Source organism: Calidris pugnax, unplaced genomic scaffold (genome assembly GCF_001431845.1).
Source record: "Calidris pugnax isolate Ruff unplaced genomic scaffold, ASM143184v1 scaffold17, whole genome shotgun sequence".
NCBI lineage: Eukaryota > Metazoa > Chordata > Aves > Charadriiformes > Scolopacidae > Calidris > Calidris pugnax.
In genome coordinates this window covers 3,207,311-3,232,061 of record NW_015090794.1, presented here as the reverse complement: position 1 = coordinate 3,232,061, position 24,751 = coordinate 3,207,311, and the positions used below count along the sequence as shown (strand labels likewise).

The 24,751-nt window shown below is 48.7% G+C and overlaps 1 protein-coding gene across 1 annotated transcript in view; it reads left to right on the top strand.

The window, feature by feature from the left end:
• The first annotated feature begins 52 nt into the window (after positions 1-52).
• Positions 53-24,751, top strand: part of PKD1 (polycystic kidney disease 1 (autosomal dominant)) — a 98,614-nt gene continuing 73,915 nt past the window's right edge. Inside the window, exon 1 of the mRNA XM_014936391.1 lies at positions 53-306. Coding sequence (XP_014791877.1) covers positions 53-306 — 254 coding nt within the window. The remainder of the gene's footprint in view (positions 307-24,751) is intronic.

Here is a 24,751-nt window from a genome sequence, read left to right as displayed (position 1 = left end):
CCGGCCGGGAGAGCGGCGGGCCGGGGCCATGCCATGCCCGTAGGGGAGAGAGATGCCTTTTGGAAATGGAGACACTGGATCACAGCGCAAACATGGCGTCCCCGCGGCGCGGCTGCCCCTCTCGGGCTGGTGCCTGCTCTGCTCCCTGCTGTGCGGGGGGTTGGCGGCCGCCCGGACGCCCCCGGCCCCCGTTTGTCAGCCCTGCGCCGTCGATTGTACCTGCAGCGGTCCCGCTTGCCTCGTCAACTGCTCTGCCCGCGGGATGGAGCGCCCGGGGAGCGGCATCCCTCCCGCCGCCACGGCGCTGTGAGTACCGGCGGGGCGCGGCGGGCCCGGGGGTGGCGGGGACGGGACGGGACGGGCCGGGCGGCTGGGCTGTGCCGTGGGCGAGCGCTGGGAGCTGGGCTACCGGCCCTTTAGCGTCGTGTTGCCTTCGAGCCTTGTTGGGCCGCGGTGGGGATGGGACGCGTGACGGCCAGGGGCAAAGATGGAGAGACGTCGCGGAAAAGTTTGCCGTGAGCCTGAGGGGTCAGGGACGGGCAGAAGTGGCTCCAGAGGAGGGAAAAGGGACAACGGCTTCAGGAGATGAAGTGTGCGGGCCCAGCCTGGCAGCGCTGCTGGGGCTCGCTGGCTTTGGCTAAAACGGCGGGGCTGATGGCCCCCCAAAAAGGTCCCGGCCCTGGGGATGCGCTCGGCTCCACACCTGGAGCAGCGGTTTTTTCAGGATTCAGCCCAAACCGGGTTGTCTCGTAACGCTGCTCGTGTCTTGCCAAGAGTTGGCAATGCTTGGGGCACACTGGATGTGTGCGAGATCCGAGACAGCCCCGCAGGTATGTTGGGCAAAACCATAGGATAACGTTAGCGTTCCCCGTGGGATAATGTGAACATTCCCCATAGGATAAGGTGAACATTCCCCATAAGATAATGTGAACATTCCCCATAGGATAAGGTGAACATTCCCCATAGGATAAGGTGAACATTCCCCATAAGATAATGTGAACATTCCCCATAGGATAAGGTGAACACTCCCGGTAGGATAACATGAACATTCCCCGTAGGGTGACGTGACATTCCCCGTAGGTGCCTTAAAGAGAGCTGGGAGCTGCTGCGCCGTGGGGCAGGAGATTTTGTGCTGGGGGGTGTGTGTGTTAATTTCTGAGGTTCTGGGGGAAAATCGCAGGAGGAGAATGATGTCAGGAAATGAGCAGTTGGATGTGGGTGAAACACTGTTCTGTTAACGGCAAATCTGAAAGGCTCAAATGTAACAAGTTCATGTGAAGGATTCCTCCGTGAAAATGCCCGGACGAGATGACAGTTGTGTTTGTGTCCAGATGCTGATTTTGTTTTGGGAAAATCAGTCACAAAGGTGTGTTTCTTGGAGGTGTGTTAGAACAGTCCATATGCGCAGTCACTTAAATAAAGTTACTGTATGATGCAAAAAAAAACAGATCTAGGGGAAGAGTGGGTTTTTTTTTTTAAATTTATTTTTGAACCTAAATTTGTTTTCCTTAGGGAACAACTTTTCAGTTCTTGAGGAGAAAAAGCACTGAGTGATTCATGTAGAAGAGATGACGTGGGGCCCGGCAGAGTGGAAAAATCTCAGATGAACTAATTTCTACAATACGTTAAGGGTCTGCTTTTCTCTTCGGATACTCAGTTTAACTAAGTTTCCACTTTTTAGTGTCACTATAGATTAAGAGATACTGCAGAAGTTGCGAAGTAACTGTAACCAGAATAAACATTAAGTTGTAGGTCGGCAAGATGTATCTAGACTAACTTTAGGATTACGTGCAGATCTCTAAATTCAGCAGACAAGGTGTTTTCCAACTCTTTTCTTACGGGATGCGTTTAGACTTTTCCAAACAAACCAGCCAATGTTCGTTGCAGAAAGTCCCTAACTGGGAAGGACTGATTTTTATTACTGGGTTTCTGATGTTACGTTATCTGTTGTCAGTTAGACACGGGGATCTACAGCCCCGGAGGCTGAATGTGCCGTTGCGACAGAGGTGGAACGTGCCAGGGCTTCGCTGGGCGCTCGTAGAGCAGCCTTCTGAAGACTGTGATGATAAGTCCTTCATTTGGCTTTTTAAGGATTTGGGGTTATTGCAGTGTGTTTCTAGGATTATTAATTTCGGTAGGAAGTGTTTGAGACTGTTTATATTATTGTTGTTCAGAGGCGTTGAGTTGTAAAAGCTCCCCGAACGTTTTGGATTAGATGGTATTACGCGATGACAAATTGGAGTTGGACATAAAGCTCTTGCAGGTCAACAAAACAAAGTGCCCGGAATGTGGGAAGGGGAAATCTGCTAAAGCCAATGGACTGAAACGGCAGGATAGTGTTACTGACATCTTCCTCCGATTTCGATGGAGAAATGTTTGTTTACAGCACTGTTGAGAGCAGTGTGGTAAGGGGAAGAGCTTTGCTCCGCTGAGGGATGATTGTCTTTGGAATTCAGGCTGTAGAGTCATCTTTGTCAGCCAGCAGATCATCCCGTGTGTACAGCCATGACTCTGCTGAAGAAGTGTGTGCTGGTAATATTCTGATGACTGGTATAAGATGTGCTGAAGCGGGCGGCCGCGGCACATGGATTTCCTTCGGGGGGAAATTTACTGCCCTGTTTGATGATGGGAAAGGAGGCATGGGTGCTTACGTTGTCATTACAACCATGAAAGATTTACAGATTAATTTCTGTTGGGATGAGAGGGACTCATGACACAGTGAAGTTATGCAAGCGGTTTTGTCTATTCATTTCATGTTCCTTTTATTGAACGCTGACAGATAAAGTAAATAATGCTTTTAATGATTGCTGTCTATTCTCTCATTAGAGGAAAGCTGGTTTTTTTTTCATATCTCAACAGAACTTTTTTTTTTTTTTAATTAGTCTGAAACAAAAACGGCCTTTAAGAAGGCCGAGTTCAGAAAATTACCAGTGCCAAAGCCCCCTGGTTCTGTGGCAGGCGTGTGTGCTAGCACTTACCCTCAGGGAATGCGATACCGTTACCTCGAGCTGTAGAAGTATGGCCTAGGAAATGAATTCCTCTCGTATCCGACGTTATAGACGTAGCAACTTTGAAGAAATACATGCCAGCTTCGGCAGCGCTGTTACTAGGAGTACAGAAGAAATGTCCCCATCCAAAGAATCACTAAGGAAATAAGCTCTGCTGCTTGCAGACGCTACATACCTAGCTGGAAGCAGTCTCCAGGCAGACCGAATGGGAATATTGGCCCCTTCCCGTCGCCAGAGTCGGGTTCTTGAAGTGTAACGCAAAGTCTGGCTGGAATCAAGAGCAAAGTCTGTTTTTCCAAATAATCTGCAGTGCGCAACATAAAAAAAAAACCAAACCCCTATACTTCAGGAGCAACACGCTTCAAGTGGCAGCATTTGCACTTCTGAGTTTCGCCGTCTGAGAAATGCTCTGATCTGATCTCTTTTCAAGTGCTTTGCTTCCAGGGCTACCGGATTTTGTTGGCATTTACTTTGAGACTTAGCTGTTTCATGAGCTGGTATCACTTCTTTCATTCCTCAACTGGAAATAAAGATTTTCTGACTTTCCCTTGCAAATATTGACTATTTCTGACACATCCTTAGTATTGTGGTAGTTTTGAAGTGGAGATTAGAATCTCAGTTTAAAAGACTAGAGTCAAACTCCCTTATTTTTCCATCATTAATGTTGAACACTGTTTGTGAATGGGTAAAAGGAGAAGCTGGAATCAGAGGAGCTCTGCTATCACCGCACTCCTGCAGAAGCAGAAGCTCTGCAGATTTGGGTGTCATAACTTTCATCTAAAACCCAGCGGGGTTTTTTTTTGTGGATTTGGCAGTGAGCCCTGGGGTTACACTGCCTAGCCGGTGACTTCACCTAAGCAAACCTTCTTAAAATAAACAGATTTTATGATTCAGGAACCTACAGTCTGTGATATTTTAAATTTCAAGAGTTGGCAACAATGGGTAGATTTTGGTATTATGTGATGCAGTAAAAGCCTTTTCAAGGCTCAATGTTTTCAGAAACTATCAAGGGGAAAAAAAGTCCAATTAAAAGTAAAATCCAATTCAAGTAAAACCACAAGCAGTGCAGTGTCTGTACAGTAGTGTCCAGTCCACAAAGGCAAAATAGCTTGACTTCTGTTCCTAGAAAAAAACTTAAACAGCCTGGAATGTCATTTTTATAAGAAGCCGTATCCCCAGCAAAAACAAGGCTGTATTTCTCTTTTGTAAGAAATTTTGTAGGAGGGAAAAAGGCCCAAATGAGGTGCTAGATAAATATTTTGCAAACGAGATGCATTCAGCCTGTGGAAGGGACCAATCACATAAGCAAAATGTAACTAAAGCACCAAACAAGGAGGCAATTCTGCATTATTCCATCAGAGCATAATGGTCCCTGGTGTTAGTGAAGTGTCACCATAATGCCATTACAGCGACGGCACGAGCAGAAGGTCCAAGTTGTTTATTGTTCTCCTTCCTAAAGCTTCAGAGGGATTTGAGTGCTGTTCTCATGAGGGAGAAACTTACCCTTTTTAAAATTAGAGCTTTGGTGCTTTTTTGGTGGTGGGCTTCCTTGACAACTGGTGTATTATTTACCAGGTATTGCTTGCATTGATTTTTCCCTGTGTTTCCTGTGATTTTTAAGTTTACTGGTGGTGTCTTCCTCCTTGTGGCTTTTTCCCTGTTGGAGTGAAAGTGTGGGCTCGATCCTGTTCTTCTCCTGCTGGCAAGTCCCCGACGGGTCTCTCTCCCGTTTCCCCCAGCTGCTTTCATTCTGCTCTCACAAAGAGGGGTTCTAAAAAGAAAATCACTCATTCAGAAGGTGCAGCGGAACAAACTCATCTGGTTTGTCAGTGCCTCTCTCCCTGTTTGCCGTTTAATGGGATTCCTTGTTTTATCCCCTCATGCCGCGGTTTCCACGCTGTGGTTTCCATAAGGCGTTTCTGCGTCATCCTCTCTCCATTTCTTCAAGCTTTGTTGTCCTTTGATTGATCGTTGTAGTTCAGCTCGATTTTGTATCATCTTGTCTCTTATTTACTCCATATGTTGCCAAACATTTCTCTGAGTTGTAATGAGTGAATAAGAAAGCAAGCGGGGAGGGGGGAAAAGGAGATAAAAAAGGAAAAGGAGAAAAAAACCCCATGTGATTACAGCCGTTCCCATTTTTGCAAAGGATAGTTATCATCAGGAAAAGCATCAACGACGTACAAGTTGGCCATCTGTGGCATTTGCTACGGATTCTGTCCTCACTTTCCAGCTCCTCCCTTTCCCTCAAAAGATTGCATCCATTTTGATGATGTGCTACCACTGGATTTAAACGGAGATAATGAAAACAAAGCGTAATATTCGTCTGTCAGCTCCTTCTGCCAGTCTAACAGCAAAAATAGTTCCCCTCAGGTTAGGAATGAGTACATCTCTTTGGCATCAGGCCACATAGTGAAAACTTTCATAAGCTGAGATCGGAGACGGAAGTTTTGGATGTGGCATACGGTCTTGTGTTACTGTGTTTAATCCAGTGTCATTTCTAATTTAATTAGCTACCCCTGTTAAGACAGTGTGATACGCTGGTTTGGTAACAGTGCTTGATGGAAGGAAGTGACGATTGCTCACTTTGTTTTAATGAATCTCCCACCTCTGGCATTTTTCGGTCCTGGAGTATGTGTTTTAACCGTGTGGCCCTGCTTTACCTCCGGGTTGGGGTCTAGGGGCTGTCCCCCGACAGCGTGGTGTTGGGAGGTGATGGGACCCTCTCTTCCCACTGTGGCTGTCCTGGTGTGTGTTCCTGAGCATCCCCAGGAGAAGGCTGTGCTCTCCCCAGCAGCAGACACATTCTACAGCAGCTCTCGCTTTTGAGGAGCCTGCGGGACGATCTGTAGTGACACAAATTCTGCATACTACCCAGGACTCAGCCAGCCCCTTCCTATCCATCCAGAATTGTACCTGGACACCATACCATGCCCCTTTTTTCTGGGCATCCTGCGTTACCCCCGCCTATACCGACAGCTCCTTGTATCAAGGAACGCATTTGGCTCTGTGCAATGATGTTTTGCGTGTCTGTGATGAAGTCATGAGGTCTAATCACTGGTTTGAAGCTCAGATTTCCCGGGTGGAGTTTGTAGCCCTGGTTTGAGCCTGTGCCCACCTCCTTGGGCAGACATCCCTAATGGTACTTGCAGATCCCCAGCAGTGGCCTCTTCGCAGCTCCGTTGCAACATCCCCTGGCAGGACCTCGTCCTGGCTCCCGCAGGATCCGTGCTGCTCTGGGCTCCTCTGGCAGGGAGGAGGACTCACACGGGTCCAGAGCCAAAGAGCAGTTGTCCCTGCGGCTTTGGTTGAGATGGGCAGTGAAGCCTCTCTGTCCTCTCCCTGGTTGGGGGGGCTCGTATGGAACTCTGTAACCCCCTTTCCCTGCTGGGTCAGGGGGGCAGGAATCCTGCTGGGAAGGGGTTAAATAGGTTCTGCTACAGCAAAGGCTTCATGGTCAGGGAGAGGTGGGAGTGGCTCTCTAAAAAGAGGATGGAGGGTGTGGGTTGAGTCCTCCTGAGGGAGGAACCCGAGGAACAGCTAAGCCTGGGAAAGCGGAGCCCAGCCGAATTGCATTGCCTTGGCCAAAGTTGTTAGTTTTTCTCTCAAAGCCACGCCTCGGGAAGGGGGTGGAGTGAGTCCGGCTTGAAGCCTCCAGATTTTGGTTTAGGTCAGGTTGGTGACAGGAGCTGGGTCTGGTCCCATCAAGGGACGGGTGTGGAAGCCACGGGTTGGCTGGTGGGTGGCAGGAACACCCTGTGAACCATCGAGGGGATGGATCCTTTTACCGCGCCGCAGTGATGTGAGCACGTGGGTCCCCCTAACAGCTGAGAAAAACCCCCACGAGCGTTCCTTTCTGTGTATTTATTTTTGTAGGGCAACCTCAGGTTGCTTGAAAGAGCGCTCCAGAAGTGGCTATTTCTGTACTTCTCTGTTCCTCTGCTCGCCGCACAGCTGGGCCGGTTGTGTGTTAGGGGTGGAATACAGCTTAGCCTTTCCAAGTGTGGCTCGGAAAAAAAACAACCAGATGTTTCAGTTCCTGTCTCCACTGCTGGTGCTCCCACATGCCACAAATCCAACAGCAGGACATCGGTGCAGCCCCGTGTACAGAATCACAGAATGATATGAGGTTGGAAGGGACCTCTGCAGATCATCTAGATCATCCAACCCCCTGCCAAAGCAGGTCCACCTAGAGCAAGTTGCACAGGAATGTGTCCAGGTGCGTTTTGAATGTCTCCATAGAAGGAGACTCCACCTCCCTGGGCAGCCTGTTCCAGTGCTCTGCCACCCTCCAAGTAAAAGAAATTCCTTCTCATGTTTAGGTGGAACTTCTTATATTCAAGTTTGTGCCCATTTCCTCTTGTTCTATCCCTGGGCACCACTGAAAAAAGACCGACCCCATCCTCTTGCCACCCTCCCTTTAAGTATTTATAAGCATTGATCAGATCCCCCCTCAGTCTTCTCTTCTCAAAAGACACAAGTCCCTCAGCCTTTCCTCGTAAGAGAGATGGTCCAGGCCTCTAATCACCTTTGTAGCCCTCTGCTGTACTATCTCCAGCAGTTCCCTGTCCTTCTTGAACTGGGGAGCCCAGAACTGGAGATAGTACTCCAGATGGGGCCTCACCAGGGCAGAGTAGAAGGGGCAGATAACCTCTCTTGACCTGCTGGTCATGCTCTTCCTGATGCACCCCAGGATGCCTTTGGCCCTCTTGGCCACAAGGGCACCTTGTTGGCTCCCTGGTCATCCTATTGTCCACCAGGGCTCCTAGGTCTTTCTCCTCAGAGCTGCTCTCCAGCATGTCAGCCCCCAAGCTGTCCTGGTGCAGGGGGTTATTTCTCCCCAGGTGCAGCACCCTACACTTGCCTTTATTGAAGTACATCAGGTTCTTCTCTGCCCAACTCTCTGGTACCCCGGGGTCCTACTGGCAGTGGGGATCGGTGCTGTCAGTACAGGAATGCTCAGGGGTTTTGCCTCAGGAGTTACTTCTGCATGCGGGGGCCGTGGAGCTGTTTTCCAGCAGAGACAACCATCCGAGCCACGCTCTTCGGCCAGTGCTAGGAGGTCTGTGAGGTGATAAGAATAATAATGACAGGCTCCATCCTGCGATGTGTGCTCCCAGCACAGAGTGTCCTCTCCCGAGACATAGAGAGCTGAAGGAGCAGCTGGAAACCACAGTGAGATGCAGAGTAGAGAGTCTCCAAGAAAAGCGTTGCAGCCACATTCCCTCTGCCACTTTTTTACTGCCTCAGACACCTCTGTTTAAGCTTCCTTCCCCAGGAAGAGGAGCAGGACAGGGTTTTTGGGACAGTGTCTTGCCCAGGTGCTTGCCCAGGAGCATTGTGAAGACCTTGTGGAGGATCTGTGCTCTGCTGGAGTCTGTGCCGACGGCATTGTGTGCTGCCTGGAGCCAGCCCTCGGCAGGGAGTTGTGTTTCACCCCTCCCCAGATGGAAAGGGTTGGAAAGCCTTCTGGAAAGACTGAGTTTTCAAAAGGAGGAGTTTGGATAGGGAAAGAGCAATCAGCTGGCACCTTTAATATTTTATGTTGCTGTACCACCTCTGGGATCTCATAGCTTGGGCACAGTGCAGGCACAGCAAAGAGACAGCACTTACCCAAGACCTGCAGATCCAGATGATCCTGCACAAGCTTCAGCTCGGAATATGGGCACTTGCCTTTGAGGTATTAGCAGAGCTGCTGCCATTCTGGTCTCATAAATGATTCCAGCAGACCCTATAGTGACTCCTCGGTTGATTTGTGTCACGAAACTGCCTTTGCACCGAAGCATAGCACAATTAAAAAGAAATCTTCTCCTATTTCCTCAAAATGAAACAAAGCACTCATCTGAAATACGATGCAGGGTGATTCCCTGGGAGAAGAGTTTCCATTGGAAAATATCTTGGCTCCCAACCAAACCCCTGTAAAGCAATTGCAGAGGGCGACTCATTATTGCTACCTGGGTGATTTTCTGGAAGGGGACTGTTAGATAAGCAACAAGTTGGTGAAGCCGTTAGTCAGGATCCCTTTTCAGCTACATGGTAAAAAAAGAAAGGTTCCCCTGTCTTCCCGGACAGAGGAGACAACTGCGAGTGGAGAGACACTGAAATGAACGAAGTGACGTTGGCCAGAGATTCATAAGTAATGAATTAAATCTGTGCAGATCAAAGGTTTCTATCAGAGTGTGGGAACGTTATTTTACTCCTACAGAGGGAAAACATGAAGTCACTGGCTTTAGGAACCCAGCTCTGCCTGGATTTGCAGCCCCTGATTGCATGGATCAGTGCAAAGTTTGCATCAGAAGTCTTAAAAAATTAGTGTAGACAAAACTGAGGTGGTAAGATGAAAGCTAGAAGAGGCCAAGGGTTAGGCTGTGTTAGTCTGTCAGTTGCGTTAAGAAAATTGGCTGTAGCTGATATATGTGGTGGCTTGGGTTCGTAGCAGCAGTAAATAACGGCTTTACTCAAGAAAAAGAAAAAACTGCTGCCCCTTTGTGCAGTAAAGCTGTTATAGGGCACAGCACATATTAGGACGGCACCATGGAAACAAAGCTTGAGCTGCCTGGGTGGTACTCGAGGCTCTGCGAGACTGACACAACACAATTCCCAAGTTTTAATTTAGAGAGAAGACACACCCCTTTTTTTGGAGGGAGTGCCAGGAGCATCACTGGTTCTTGATTCTGTTTTGTACGGTACGAAATAACTTCAACAGCCCAGCAGCCAGACCCTGAACTCCGAGACCCTTGGCCCTCACTGCTGTCCTGTTGTCACTCATTCCACCCAGCAATTAGCCATTTCTGGAAAAGCTTTCTACCTTTCCAGTGCTTGCAGGAGAGTAAACTGTCAGGGTAGCAATGTCACCATCCTTGGGCAAATTAGTTTCTGATTACATGCACTGATTGCATCTGATACAGCTGCCACTTTAAGTTGCATTGCCTTGGATTTGCTTTGTGCGGAGTGTGGTGACCCACGTTATGCAGCCAGTCAGACTGGAGTATTCCTCTCTGGCATGGTTTAGAATTTGCAGCATCTCAAGTGTTAATTACAGCTAGCCATCGGATCTCTAAAACAAGCCAGCACAGCCCACTGCTGCATTCTGTCTTCCTGTGGATTAGCTGTGACACGTCCAAGTCTGTAGCTTGATCCCATAACTTCAGAGAGAACAGGGAGAGGAGACTGTGTTTGGAAATTAATCCCCAACACCCCCACTCCCACGGAACACAAAGCTTCCCCTGAAGGAGGTGAACTCTTCAGCTGCTTGGGAAAGACATTTCAGAAGTCATCGGAGAGTCCTGGATCTTCTGAGGGCACGCAGCCCTGCTCCAGATCCTCTCCTCGTGCAGGTGCTTGCTGTGATCAGCGACGTGGAGCACCTTTTTCTCCCTCTGGATGCTGACCACGACTCCTCTTCGTTCCCATTGAGAGGGCAGTGGATACAACGCAGTGTTTATTGGCTTTCCATGCAGTTCCTGGAAGTTGTTAAATTCCGCAGCGGCCGTGGAGGCTGCCTATGGCCTGCCTATGGCCAGGATTTGCTTCCCCCTCTGTCCTTCTCCCCGTCGCAGATCAGGGAGTTGAAGTGCATACCTTAGATTGGGAAGAAAGCCGAGCTACTGGGGGCAGTGTTGTCTAACAGCTGGAACGCGGAGGGGGAAAGCGGGACTTCTGGGTTGTGTTTTCAGTTCCGACCCTGGTGGTGTGGGCCGGGCTGCCGTTGGTTCATCTGCTCCCACTCTCCCCTCTCTGAGCAGCGGGGCTGGTGCTTCCTTGCCTGGCGGGAGTATTGTAGTGGTTATTTATGGGAATTAAATGCTCGTGGAGGGCTTAAATGCTTGGCTGCTGGATAAACGCCCCGGGTTTCTAATTCCTGCTTGCTTGGTGCCGTGCCATCCTCGTGAGAAGGCAGCAAAGCAGCATCCTACAGCAGCTCTCGGGATCTCCACTCTGTGCAAAGTAAATGGCAGGGCAGCAAAACACACATATGTACTCGTTTTGACAGGCTTATTGGTAACCCTGGTCCTGCCTTCCTGCCCCTGCTTTTGCTTCGACCTCTTCTTGCCATCGTCCTCCCAACTAAACACACAACCTTGTGCTTGGCTAGTACGTAGTAAGTGGTAGGTCCTGGAGCCAGCAGGATCTCACTGTGCTATCGTAGCTGGAGAACCATTTGTTTTTCTTTTAACGCATCTGAAAAAAAAAAGAAAAGAAAAAAAATTGTTTTCTGCCCATCTTTATTTTTTTTTCAAGGTGATGCCATCAGTTTCCCAAGCAGAGATATCCCAGCCCCAAATGGGAAGTCAGCACTCCCTGGAGGGTAGATGTGGTGCTGAGGGACATGGTTTAGGGGTGGTTTTGGTGGTGTGAGGTTAAGGGTTAGAGTCGATGATCTTAAAGGTCCCTTCCAACCCAGACGATTCTCTGATTCTGTGTCCTGGGCTGGGCTCCCTGTGGGGCTGAGCCCCATGCCCTGCCTTGGGGCTGAGGAGCTGGACCGGCTTCAGCATCAGGCAGTCGGTAGCTCTTGGCTGTAGCCCGTGCTACAAGATCCCTGCTGTGAGCTGTTTGTTTAATGTTGGCTGATTAGGGGGAGAGGAGACTGGCCCTTTCCTCCTCCTTAGGGGGTGCCTTTCTGTATTCCGACCGGGAGTTGGAGGATGGTCTTGATCCTCTGCCTAATCAAACTCAGCGCAGGGCACGAAGAGCCGTGTCTCCGCTGCGCTGCTGCCACCGCAGCCTGGAGCACGGCCTTCCAGAGGGAGGGATTCTGCCTTTTCCAATACAAAACACATTTCGACAACAGCATTTTTATTTTTTTTTTATTGAATCTAGAGCAAAAAAAAGCCCGCAGCAGGAGCTTGAACTTACTGTTGGGATGAGACACAGGGCTGAGGCAAGGATGGGTCCCAGTTCTCCTTCTGGCTGCAACTCAACTTTTACACTTGTTTCTTTTAACTTCTTGGGGTCCTAATTCCTGCTGCCTCACGGGTTGCCTGGCAGTAGTGAAGCCATTGCTGGCCATCTGTGGGGAAGATAAGAGGGGGCAAGTGTGTTTGTCTGGTGAGAACGGTGCCTTCAGGTTTATATTACTGAATTAAAGAGCGTGGGAGACGTGTTATTTTACTGTGTTTCTGTGCAGGCCAGAGACAGATGAGAGTTTTGCTGTTGCAGCACCAGGTCCTGGCTTCTGCAGTGGAGCATTTTAATCCTTCCCACCTACCCTTTCAGATGCACCATGTTGTGCTGAGTGAGGGCTGCTCCTAAATCCCGCTTGGCCATCAGTATGTGGAGGCCATGAAATACCCTGACTCTCATCCTGCAAGGACAGGTTTCTGGGTCTCGGGGTACTGAGTATCAGTGTATTTTAGGTCTATGTATACAGTTTTGGCTGGTGTCTCCCTGTGTTGAGTGTGCCTCATGAGTGTCCTGGTGTTGAACAGCCTGAGCAGACATCTGTTGTGGTGGCAGGGGTGGCTCAGCACCACTCATTGATGAAACCCAGCCATGGCGATGGCAGCGCGAGAGCTGTTTACTCACGTGTTGCTCTCCGTGCCAGGGATTTTCGTGACAGGCTGTGGTGGTAAGTGGCTTTCAGCAGGTGCCTGTGAAATTGTACAGTCCTTCTTCTCCAAGTGGGAGGAAATTCTGCATTTCTAATGTTGGCCCGAAAGACTTGACTCTGACAGCAGAGCGGAGCTTTCAGGCCTGCGGCTGGTAGTCCTTGGGTGATGAAGAAGCAGCTGGGGAGTAAATTCATAGAATCATAGAATCATCAAGGTTGGAAGGGACCTTCAAGAACATCTAGTCCAACCATCAACCTAACTCTGACAAAAAAGCCATCATGAAACCATGTCCCCCAGCACCATGTCAACCCGTCTTTTGAACACCTCCAGGGATGGTGCCTCAGCCGCTTCCCTGGGCGGCCCATTCCAATGCTTGATAACCCTTTCAGTGTAAAAATTTTTCCTAATGTCCAACCTGAACCTTCCCTGGTGCAACTTGAGGCCATTTCCTCTAGTCCTGTTGCCTGTGACTTGAGAGAAGAGACCGATCTGCACCTCTCTACACCCTCCTTTCAGGTAGTTGTAGAGAGCAGTAAGGTCTCCCCTCAGCCTCCTCTTCTCCAGGCTGAATAACCCCAGCTCCCTCATCCTCTCCTCATAAGACTTGTGCTCCAGACCCCTCACCAGCTTTGTTGCTCTTTCCCAGACCCGCTCCAGCACCTCAATGTTGATTTTGTGGTAAGGGGCCCAAAACCGGACACAAAATTCCTGACATATCAGCAGTGCTGACATCTTTTTGTATGTAAAGGTACTAGAAAGCCCAATTCAAAATGCAGAGATTCATTAGAGATTCATTCCTATCTCTGTTGCACGGTACCATGGTAAGTGTGGGTTTGCAGAAAAGATCCAAAGTTCTAGGAATTGATTTTTGTATGTGTTGTCCTGTGAGCCCTGGGCAGGATTGGGACCTTGTGGTGCTGGGTACTGTGCTCAGGCATACTGCATAGCAGAGCTTATCCTCAGGATCTTGCAATGAAAATAGAGAAGGCGAAAGAAAAAGGAAGTCTTCCTGTTTTTCGGCCGGGTAAGGCTGTAAAAGCTTTCTGCTCGTGGAGAGTAAAGGAGTTGCCTGAGGTCATACAGGGAGTTTGTGTCCGAGCCCAACGCTGAGCCCTCCCAGTTTTCTGAGGTGCAGCTGAGTGTGATAAACACGTGGGCTTGCATGTGCCCACGGGGCCAATCTGACCTGGAGATCTTGCAGTGTGTGATGACTTGCTGGGGGGGTCACCTGCATCTCGCTGCCACTGAGCATCTTCAGACTGGCAGAGCTGCCTCCGCTGTCTTCTCCTGGTCCCAAAGGCGGCACAGATGGCTTAGATATGGTGCATTTCAGAGCAACATCTAGTCATTTTGTCCTTTCGCTGCCTTAAAGACCTCGCTCCTGCTCCTGGTCTGAACAGAGGTCCTCCCTCTGCAGGCCTGCATAGAGACCGTCCCTCCATGGTCACCTCCAGGAAGCAGGATTCATTTATATAAATTCGGTGTGACAAGAGGAACAGCATTTCATCATGAATTTGTGCCGGGGTTCTGGATTAATCATTACTGTGCTTAATGGGTTTTAACTCAAAGCTTAGAACCACCCGCATCACCTGACGGCTCCACAAGCAAAACCAATGAGGTATCAGATTTTGGCATGGCTCTGCTACCCGGAACTGGGGTTTCTGCGAGGCATGAGGGAATGAAGAGCAATGGTTAATAGGTAGGATGGAGTTAATCATTCACTGAATTCCTTCGCTACAAACTCCCTCCTCAGTATTTTTTTTCTGGTGCCTTGCTGGAAAGGAAATCGGGGTATGTGAAGCAAAACCATACTTAACAAGTCACAGTAGCCCTGGTGTGTGTAGGGTTTCTTGCCTTTTGCTGAGGGTGGAGCTCCCCTGTGGCAGGAGATGCTTGAATGATCCGATAGAGCTGAGCAGTGCTGGGAAATTTGATATATCTGCACCTTTCACTTTGGGTGCCTGGGCCAGAGACTGCAGAAGAAAACGTCTGGCCTTTCACCTGCCTGAGACCCAAGGCAAAGATCTGCATTTTTCTTGCATCAAGTCAATGGCAGCATCAACAACTCAAACAGAAGTGGGAAAACTTATCTTAATTAACAAAATAGCGAGGATGCAATTACTTACAAGAGTCCAGCCCTGCCAGCCAAAACATGAGTCAGCTACCTCTCATAAATCTTGAGATTAAAAATAGACCGAAAAAGGCCAAATGTTGTTGCCTTCTGGGTTTTGAGCCTGAAGTTCCATGTAGGAGACATTTGGAGGCAGCAGCGAAATAAAGGGAAGGAAAAAAGTAGAGATTATAATTTAGTGTCATGATTCCACGAGACAGCTTTAGGTAACCCCCTATGTCTTTTACAGTGAGGCTGAGTGTATCTTCTAATTCCTTTTTGGGGTAAAAGTGGGTCATCTAGAGCCATGGGACCAGATACAGGAGTTGGTTAGGATTCAAGCGAGGTTGGTAAAAGCTTTGAGGCAGGTGAAATCTTGAGGGTCATTTTTAGAGGATTTATCATGTGATCAGATGGATTATACAACATTTCTGCTGTTTGGAGGTAAATATTTAATCTGTAGGTTACCCAAAGCTGAACTGAATACCGTGCCAGATGGAGCAAGCCTTCGATCCAGGAACCTGAATCTGCCTTCCTCTGCCTCCCAGCCCTGATTCACCTCCCAACCACCACTCAGACCTTGAGAAATTTTATCTCTGAGCTTCTGGCTTTTGCCTCTTTCTGGGGGTAAAAGAGTGGTTGTAGAGTTGGGGATGGTGGTTACAGGGTGGCTGCAGAGTAGGGGGTGTGATGTGCCCAGCTGTGACAGATGTACCGTCTTCCTTGGGAGCACTGACTGGAACCAAGAGGTGTGACTGTCACTGGGACTGATGGTTCGGATGTCCTTGGCGAGTAGCACCAAATTCAAGTAGTGTGAAATATTTATTGGGAAGGGCAAGTTGCTCCAGCTCTATCTTTGATTTCAGAGGTCTCTTCTGTTCCTCCAACCTCACCTTCTCCACATGTTCAACAGAGACTGTAGACTGATATTTTTCTCATGCTTCCTCAGGGCTCCAGTGAAAAATTGTGACTTGAAGCCCAATTCTGATCTGTCTCATAGCAAAGAAAATCAGTGTTGTAGACACACGCCAGGAGTACCTAGGTGGGAGAGCAGATTCAGACCTTGTCTGCGCCGGCAGAGCTTGTGAGCCTTTGAATGCCAAGTCCAACAGCTCGTGCCAGCCCCTGGGGTGTCTGCAGACAGATGTGGACGGATTGCTTGTGTAGATGATTGTTTCCAATTTGAAACTACAGCCCCTAATCGCTCACTTGTAAGTTACTGGGACTCCCCACGTGGAATCTCATTAGACAGCGTAGTTAATGGGAGAGCAGAGGGAACTTTTTAAAGTGTGTTTGATGATATGTTGAACTAAGGAAGATTTGTCTAAGAGTACAGATGCCATTAGCTGAGGAAATCTTGCTGTAGTTGTATTCCCCACTTCTGAGCCAGCAGTTGTAGGGTTCGGGCTGTTCTCACATCAAGAAAGGTAGGGATTTGATTTACTGACAGTTTCTTGCACAGCTTTTTTTGAGACTTTAAAGATCCCAGGTAGGATGAGCATCCTGACTGTTTCCAGGATCCTCTGGGAGCTGCTGTTGTGCAGGGAGGGGCTCCTGGAACTGGCTGTGTGGTTTCATTTCTTGGGAAGTCTCTCCCATTTCTCTCCATGCCATTAGTGATGTTCCCAACCCCATTTGCCTCGTCTATTAAGATGAAGCCACAGTCTGGCAAGGGGGGGGAGAGGTCATGGAGGGAGATGTCGGAAATCATCCGAACCCATGGTTCGGAGAAATTCAGTTGCGAAAGACTTTTCCTGGTAGGGGAAAGTGTTGGTTCCACAGGGTGTTTCATAAACCACCGCCTGCTTCCCGGGTCCGTCTCTGTCCCTGCTGCCAGATTCTGGCCAGTTAGTCAACTGGCCAGTTGGTCATGCACTCAACCAGGGTCTGCTGGCCACTTTTCAGGAAGAAAAAAAAAAAAAAAGAAAAAAAGGCAAAAAGAAGCCTGTAGCTCGTTGTGTTTTTCCTTCTGCCATTCTGTCTTACCCTGCCACATCTGAGAGCAAGTCACATTTGCACGTTGCATTTGCTCAGTCAGGGAACGCAGCAGCTTGTCCCTACATCTCTTCAGGCACAGATTTGCTGGTGAACTCCTGTCCCCGCTGCTCTGCACACATCCAGCAGGCTGTTTATCACTCACCTGTTACTCGCTGCTCTGTTTGGCTCTCTTGTCTGCAATGACAAGCAGATGGAGCCAAAAAAAGCCAAATGAGAATGAAAAATAACTCGGTTGGTGTTAGTCATGCTGCAGAATGCGTTAGCAGTTTAACAATGGCCTTAAACACCTAGTGGGATCCAATTTAAACCCATAAAAGTGAGGAAGTCCGGACTTGGAGCTTGTTCTTCTACCTGTGTAAGCAGCCCTGTGTAGTAGCTGTGGCACAAGCCGACTAGAAAGGTGTTGGGCTTTTTTTTTTTTAATCCATTAAACAATCGTCTTTTGTTTCCAAGGATGTGATTTTATTGCTCCTCCTATTTCACACAGCAGGAAATTAAAAAAAAAAAAAAAAAAGAAGCCCAAACACACAAGACACCTCAGATACAAATTTTTATTTGCCCAAATTACGCTGAATGGAGGAGCTGGGACTCCAGGTAGCTTTATAAAAATGTCATAGTATTTGATGACTCTGAATGTAATAAAAATAGATAAAATCCATGCTCAGGCATCTGAGACCAGACGATCTGCCTTTGTGTGATGTGTGGGAAGACTAGTCACAAGTACAACCCCCTTTCTGCATTTACAGCCCAGGCCTGAGCACGTGCAAGTAATGGTTATCTCGCTTCTGGTGCGTTGCCTTCCCTCTTCACTTCATCTGCTGTAAACCTTGGTGAGATCCCTCTTATCTTAGAAGGCTTCCCAACCCTGAAGGAGCTGGGCTGCCTACAAAGGACCCAAAAAGCCTAATAAACTTCAGAGTCACCCCTCGCTCTCCCCAAGTCTCTCCAGGGAATCCCAAGAGTCTCATCCCCTTGGTGAGGAGCGAGGACAGAGCTTTGTGAAGGTCCCACCACATCTCGGGTCCCTCCGTCCGTCCGTGTCGACGCCTGTGCTAACGGGGAGGACTCTGCAGCAGGAAGCGTTTGCCAGACATGGCAGGCAGCTCTTGGAGTTTTCTTGGCAGGAGGCTGTGGAAAATGTTGGAAAGGAAAAACGGAGCAAAGGCAGTCTGTAGCTCAGTCTGCAGCTCAGCCTGCCCCCAGATCAGACGTGTGCATGAGGCTGGGGAGCTCAGCATCGCACCCACTCCCCCTGCCCCTGTGAAATCCCCCTCCCTTCACTGCTGGACTCGTCATCCCTACATGCTCCTATTTATTTATTTATTTTATTTTGAGGGAAACAGTAGCTCTTTGGACAGCCTTCCAAGGGATAAGGTGCAACAGACAGACTGCTTATCTGGGAAAAGCCTTGGGGTCTTTGTCTTCCTGAACCCACCAAGCAGCACAAAGCACAGCTTCCCGCGAGCCCAAGCTGCTGTTTGTGTGGGGAGACAGGGAGAGGGCTACAGTCGGTGTGGGCTGTCGCTGTCGGAATGGGCATGACTGGGCAGCGATCCCAGCATGACTTGGCCAAATAAGGGACTGGTTTTGTCTTCTAATGCATGACCTAGGACCTTTTCTGACCACAGGTGCCTGGGCTGTGCAGCATTCCCAGCATCTCTGCCCCCCAGGCACGCAGAGGGTGCCCGGCTGTCTGTCAGGGCAGCGGGGTGGGAGACAGCACAGCCACGTTGGCTGCTGCTATAGAGAGGGAACTCCAGCATTTGTCACCATCCCAGAGAGATCTAGGCTTAGCCTGGCCAGCAGAAAGCAGCACCTCTCCTCTTGACTGGTCTGCAGAGAGCACACCACGGGTCAGAGTCTACCCATCCCCACATCAGCAGCACGATGGAGGAGGCAGTTCTTGCTCTGCGGGATCCCTTTCCTAGTGCACTGGCAATTCTTTCTGTCTTAAACTGCTTTTGTGCTGGATTGGACCCTTACGGAGCAGTTGCTGTATTTCAGCAGTGGGTTACACAGTCCCTGTGCACAGAGTGTGCTTCAGTGAGTTAAGCTGGTAATGTCCTTTTGGATCCGAGAGGAAGAGGGGTGCTATGGAAACGTAACTTGTTATTATTATATGGGAATGAAATTTGTTATTTCGCTCTTCTGCTTCAGTTTGTGATTACACCACAGAGCAATTTTTAGCCTTGGCAAGAAGGTGATTTAGCATAAGACCAAAGATGCAGCTTAACTCAGTGTCTACCATAAATCCTGAGAAACGATGATGCCGTCTGAGGCTCGATGTGCCTTGAGAACTGGGCAAATGTTCTTTCTGCCAGCAGAGCTGGCTGATGTAAGGGCTGATTTATGAACGTGATACTTCTTGACATGGCTGTGGTGTCCAAAGATTACCAAGGATGTTTACCGAAACCCTCCAGAGTCTCCGTATGGAGCCTAAGAAGGGATCAGACCGAATTTACATGTCCTGCTGTGCCAAGCCTGCTCTTGGTAGCCATCCAGTCCCTGCGGTGCTCGGAGCAGAGGCAGGGGACAGCACTGGCAGGGCGCAGGGCACGCTGCCTGCTTTGCCTGCCACACAGCACAGGAGAGGGGGCTCCATCCCTCCGCTTGCGGGGGGCACCCCGTCCGCAGTGTTTTATTTGGCTTGGCGTTGCGGGGGGTTTCATGCGCTTCTTTCCATTTTAAACACAGCAAATTTGCTGGCGGTTTTGTGTTTACCGCAAACACCCTCTTACACAATCACTCTCATGGGTTTTTTTTTTTTATCTTCAGCTTATGAAGAACAGGGTAATTTTGTATTTAATCATTAAATTCAGACATAGTCTGAGGCAGTTGCCTGAACCTGAAGCGAAGCATCAGCCTCCCCAAAGACTCCTCAACCAGCGCTGTGCCAGAGAGGGGACTCTCAGCTTTGGGTTTCTGTTTCACTCAACAGAAAATGAAACAACAACAACAACAAAATCAATCTGTTTACAGTAGAAAAAAAAAAAATCGGTGAAGTGGAAAGGGTGTGATTTTTTTTCTTGTTGTTTGCTCCAGTGACATCTGCCCTGTTGGATCTCTGAGGGTTTGTTTCTCCTTTCTTGGTGTGTGCTTTGACAACTGTGTGATAGGCAACGGCTGTGGGTGTTAGGCAGCAGTAAATGCCTGTAGTTAAGGTGAATTGTCACCAGACCTGTGCCTGGGAACTTTGGAGAAAACCTGAATTGAGCAAGATTGAAGCTGACTAATCCAGAAAAGATTTCCAAGAGGAAGAATCAGCTCCTGGGGAAAAGCCCCTTTGCAGCAGCTGTTTGAATCTGGAGTGGAGGAGAGATGGGGCAGGCTGTGATGGGGACGACCTTCCTCTACCCATGCTCTGTTCCCTGCAAGCCTTCAGCACCTCAGCTCTGCTCTGGGATGCTTTGGTGAGGGGGGCAGATGGGAGTACCACGGGATGCTGAGCTCCTGAGCATCGGTCCCAGCATGTGCTTGCATGGGGAGGAGACAATAATTTAACAGGTTTTGGAGTTTGGTGGGCCTGTACATATTGACCTGGGAAAGAAATGTCTCTTGGCTTTGCATATGAAAAGAAAAAAAGAAAAAGAAAAGTACGTAGCATAGGCTGTTGGTGGTGAGGTTCACCCCTGGGCACGGAGCCAGCACAAACATGGCCCATGAAACCACTTCAGCCTTATTCTGAGGTCTCGAGGGGGACAGGAGTGCTTTGCAGGCCTTGTTCTGGTCTTGTACGCGGGGGGAATGCTTAACCCTGGCTAGCTGAACCGCAGCAGCCTTCGCCTGGGACTTCTCACCAGCGCTACAGCACACAGCGTCTCGAGCAGATGGAGAAATCAAACTGTGGACTCTGGGATGTCCCCTGCCTGCTCCTGCTAATGTGGTTAACAAATTTGGGGGGGGGGAGGGAGCAGAGAAAGCATCGCAAAAGCTGCAGGGAAGGGACGCTTGCCAGAAAGAAAGAATAATTAAAGAAAAAAAGGTGGCTGTAGTAGAAGAAAAAATGCTGATTGTGAACCATCAACTGTCCATGACTTTCCCGCTGTAAAAGGTTGAATGGTCCAGTCTGTGTATTTGTGCTGGCAGTGAGTGATCTCTGTAATAACAGCCATACCCTGTTTAGCTTTGCTACTATTTGGAGGCTCTGTGCCAGAACTTATTGGAATCCCCCAGGCAGGCATTTAGAAGGTCTTTTAAAATTAGGGGGGGGCAGTGGGAGCTAAAACCTCTGCTCAGTCTCCAGAGAAACTGGCTTTGTTTAAAAAAAAAAAAAAAAAGTCCACAGTAGGATGCTGAAGTGTGGTGAGACGTTTAATACGACAGCTTTTAATGCGATCAGGAAAGGAATATCTCCCACTAGTATTTGCAGGTATTAAATCATTAGGAAGATTAGCAGAGTTGCAAGGCTTTTTTTTTTTTTTCCCCCTAGATAGTTTATTCCACATAATGATGTTTTTAAAAAAGGATTATAAGCGTTGGCCCTGTGGGAGAAAAGAACAGACACTGTAGTGATCCTCTCTTTAACAGATCAGTGACGTGACCTGTAGTCTGAAGTGAATGAAATTATCCTTCCTGTGATTCTTTCACAACAAAATCAGACCAACTGTGTCTCCAATATGAGTTTAATTTGGGGGAGAGACATCCCTTTCCCAAAGCTGATCAAAGAAGGGAGTCTGCAGAAACAGGCACCTCCTTGTGAGGGTGTGGGTACAGCCAGCCTGTTGCACCACCTCTGTGGCCACTGTGGCTGGGATAATTGTCCTCTAGGAGGTCCACTGGGACCTCTGAGACTCAGTCTTGTAGGCTTTTGAATGGCTGATGTGATGTCCTCCTACTTCTGCCCAGGCTGAGTTGCAACAGATGCTGTAGAGATAACGTATTCTTGACCTGTGAGCGTTTGTGGTGTGTGTACACGTATGGATAATAAGGACACGGGATGATGCCTGGCACTAAGCTGTGGAAGTTGTGAAGGGTCAGGGTGGTTTTCCCCAAGGAAGCATGGAAAGTCTCCCTAAGAAGCGTGTACCTTCTGCTTTCTCAGCTGGTGGTGGCTTTTGAACACAGCCCCAGCCTGTCCACTCTGGGAGTGCAGTGTGAGGTCTTCTAGGCAGCAAGCAGTAAGAAGAGTCTACAGTTGCTGAAGGTCTTTTGGGCTGCAGTAAAGGAGCACAGAAGCTGTGTTACAGCCAGCAGAGACAAGCCCACAAGGTTCTTTGACTGAGCCAGAGGTCAGAAGTAAATTATATTCATTGCTCTGGACAGGTGAAGGTCAGTCCATGTCAAGGGGGGAGAGTTGAGCTGAGGGGAGCAGTGTAAAAGTAGGTTATCTTGAGGTCAGCTGCATCTTTCCAGGACAAGCTGTTGACTTGACCGGAGCGTTCTTCCAGAGCTCTTTCCAGGGATCTGTCCTTTGGTCTCCACCCCGTACCTCCAGATATGTTGCATAGTGGATTTATCAGCCATTAGTATTTGGCAGAAGCATGGACACTTTTTCATCCCAGGCAGATCGTGTTCAAGCTTTGGCTGTCTCCTATCTGTAGTTTAAATTTTCCAAGCAATGGGTAGAAAGTTAGATGTGCAAGTCCTGTTTAACCCATGAGATCCAAACCCTTCCTTTCTGCAGCCTCAGGCTCGTTTCGGTCCAGCTGTATCACTGCTAACGGGTCAGTTGTGCCATCTGCACCCTTTGCGTGTTGATCTGTTGGCATCTCTTGATGTTCAACACGTGGAAACGAGTGGGTCCCTGGGGTACATCTGTTGGCTTCAGGGCTGAATTTGTCTTATCGCTGCTCGATAAGTTTCATCCTAAGATTCCCTGTAGTTCTTGTGGGTTTGTCCTTTCCCTTTCTTAGCAGGAACATTTGTTGGCTGTTTTGATGGGTTTACCAGGGAAAGGCCCATCTCCTCTGATGAGGTAGATATGACTAAAACCCAGAGTTTAGCTGATGGGGATGCAAAGAGGGCTAAAACCGGAATGGGTTCAGAGGAGGATGCTGAGCAGACTCCTGTGCACAATGGTCCAGAAAAGAATGAGAAATTTACATCATCTGGCACATGATCTGACTTGATGAGGACCTCCACCATGCCGGCAGCAATATCTGGAGACACTGAGCCTGACAGCCCGCTGAAGAAGCACAAAGCATGGCCAGTGACCAGAGCAAACCCCCTCTGATGGCTTCTGGGTGATGGGTCTGACCTGGTTGCCTGAGGAGCCTCAAGAGAAAGGAGATTTCGTCTTCCCAGAGCAGCACAAGGAACTATGAGCTCTTTGACTGCAATGGCAAAGAGACTTTCTTCTGGAGGTCTCATGCAGGTGACAAATGGGTTATTGTTTCCCACGCCTGTTCACAAGGTCTTCTGGAGGGGCCAGGTCTGCTGCAGAGCTCGGGTCCTGGCCGAGGCCCAAGCAAGTGGCTCATTTCCCTTTGTACCTACTTTGGGGCCTCTGAACATTAGCATTTTTTAAAGCAGAAATATTCTGACTGCATCACAGAAGACTTTCTAATGCTAAAAGGAAGCAACCCAACCACACGGATTATTAATGCCAGAAACATGCAAATGCATTTTGTACTGGAACCAGCAGGTCTGTGTTGGGTTCTAATTGTTTTTTGTTTTCAGAAGGAAGACATTTAAGGATCTATAGTGAACATATCCCAAAAACATTCAGGGCAGAGCCCTCCAACCCAAACAACCATATTTGAAAAAGTACAGGGGAGCTCATATTGGTATCGGCACCAGAACACGGGGTTTTAGGAAACGCCTGTCCTTTGGTGTTCTGTAAACTATTTCCATTTGCTCTGTCTGTCTGTCTGTCTGTCCGTCCAGTTGCAGAGCAGACTGGCTCTGGGTTTTTACTGTGCCCTGTGATTTATGGCACATAACGTCAACCAAAGCTGCTGTTTAATGAATTCCTTGAGTGTTTCTGTTCCAATAGGGATTCATGGGCCTGACTTTGAATTATGGTGTCCTTGTGCTAGAGAGATGTTTACAACGGAACAGTAGGTTGGAAGCCCTTTTTTTCCCTGGGAATCATGGAAATACTGTTACCTCAAGCTTCAGGAGGACCTGTGATGCACAAAGACCACCCGAGATGCAGGGCCACCTGCCACCAGAGCGCCTCTGCTCAGGCTGCACACCATTGGGTTTAGGCTGCTTAATTAATCAGGGTTTCTTCCCCCCCACCCCCCTGCCTTTAAATCAAGGAAGCTAGGTTTGACTCTAAATCTCTCTTATTGCCCAGCAGACCAGAATGTGAACTACACATTTAGACAGTTTCTCTGAAAGTATTTAGCTGATAGACACAGCAACTCCTGCAGAACTGCTGCCTGGATCCCGTAATGAAACACATATTTAGACATTTAAAACAACAGTCCCAGATTATTTCTGTATTTGATAAAATGTATTTGAAGAAGAAAGTCCGTTTGGAGGCAAAATATCTGTTTGTCTCTATGTGTGTCTGCGTATGTCTGTCTGTCTATCTGATTTCAAACCTAGAATATTTTAACACCCACAGGTCCAGGGAGTGTGAAATGAGCCAGGAAAGGAAAGGAGATGTTTCTTTAGCGTAGATGATACTTGTTAGTGGTACACTCAGAAGAGATGCTGCAAACCTAGAATCTTGGCCAATGTTTCAGAAGTCACCCCTGATGTGGCAAGCTCAGCCTGAAACGGAGGAGATCTGGGTTTCAGGAGCTGTCATCTGCTGACCCACAACCCTTGCTGGGCTTGGCACCTGATGGGACCCCCACCGGCTCCTGGGTCACAGCAGCCCAGTAGCACCTTTCTCTGGGCCACCTGCAGTCATGGTATCTTCAGCCTGATGAATAACAGAGCTTTGTTCTTGTTGCTGCTGAGAGAATGTCCCTTCCTGAGGGCCTGCAGGCTTCTTCTTTGGTTGCTGTAGCACAGGACTTGTTTCCCTGATGTACTCATTTCACTTCTTCTCTTCCTGCTGCTGGTACAGGCTGCCAAACGCTTTGTTTCTTCCTCCCCCGTAGATGTGTCTGCATCCTCTGCTGTTTGTGTTCCTGCTTTCCTTTAGAGACTTTTTTTTCTTTTTTTCTTTTTTTTTTTTTTTTTTT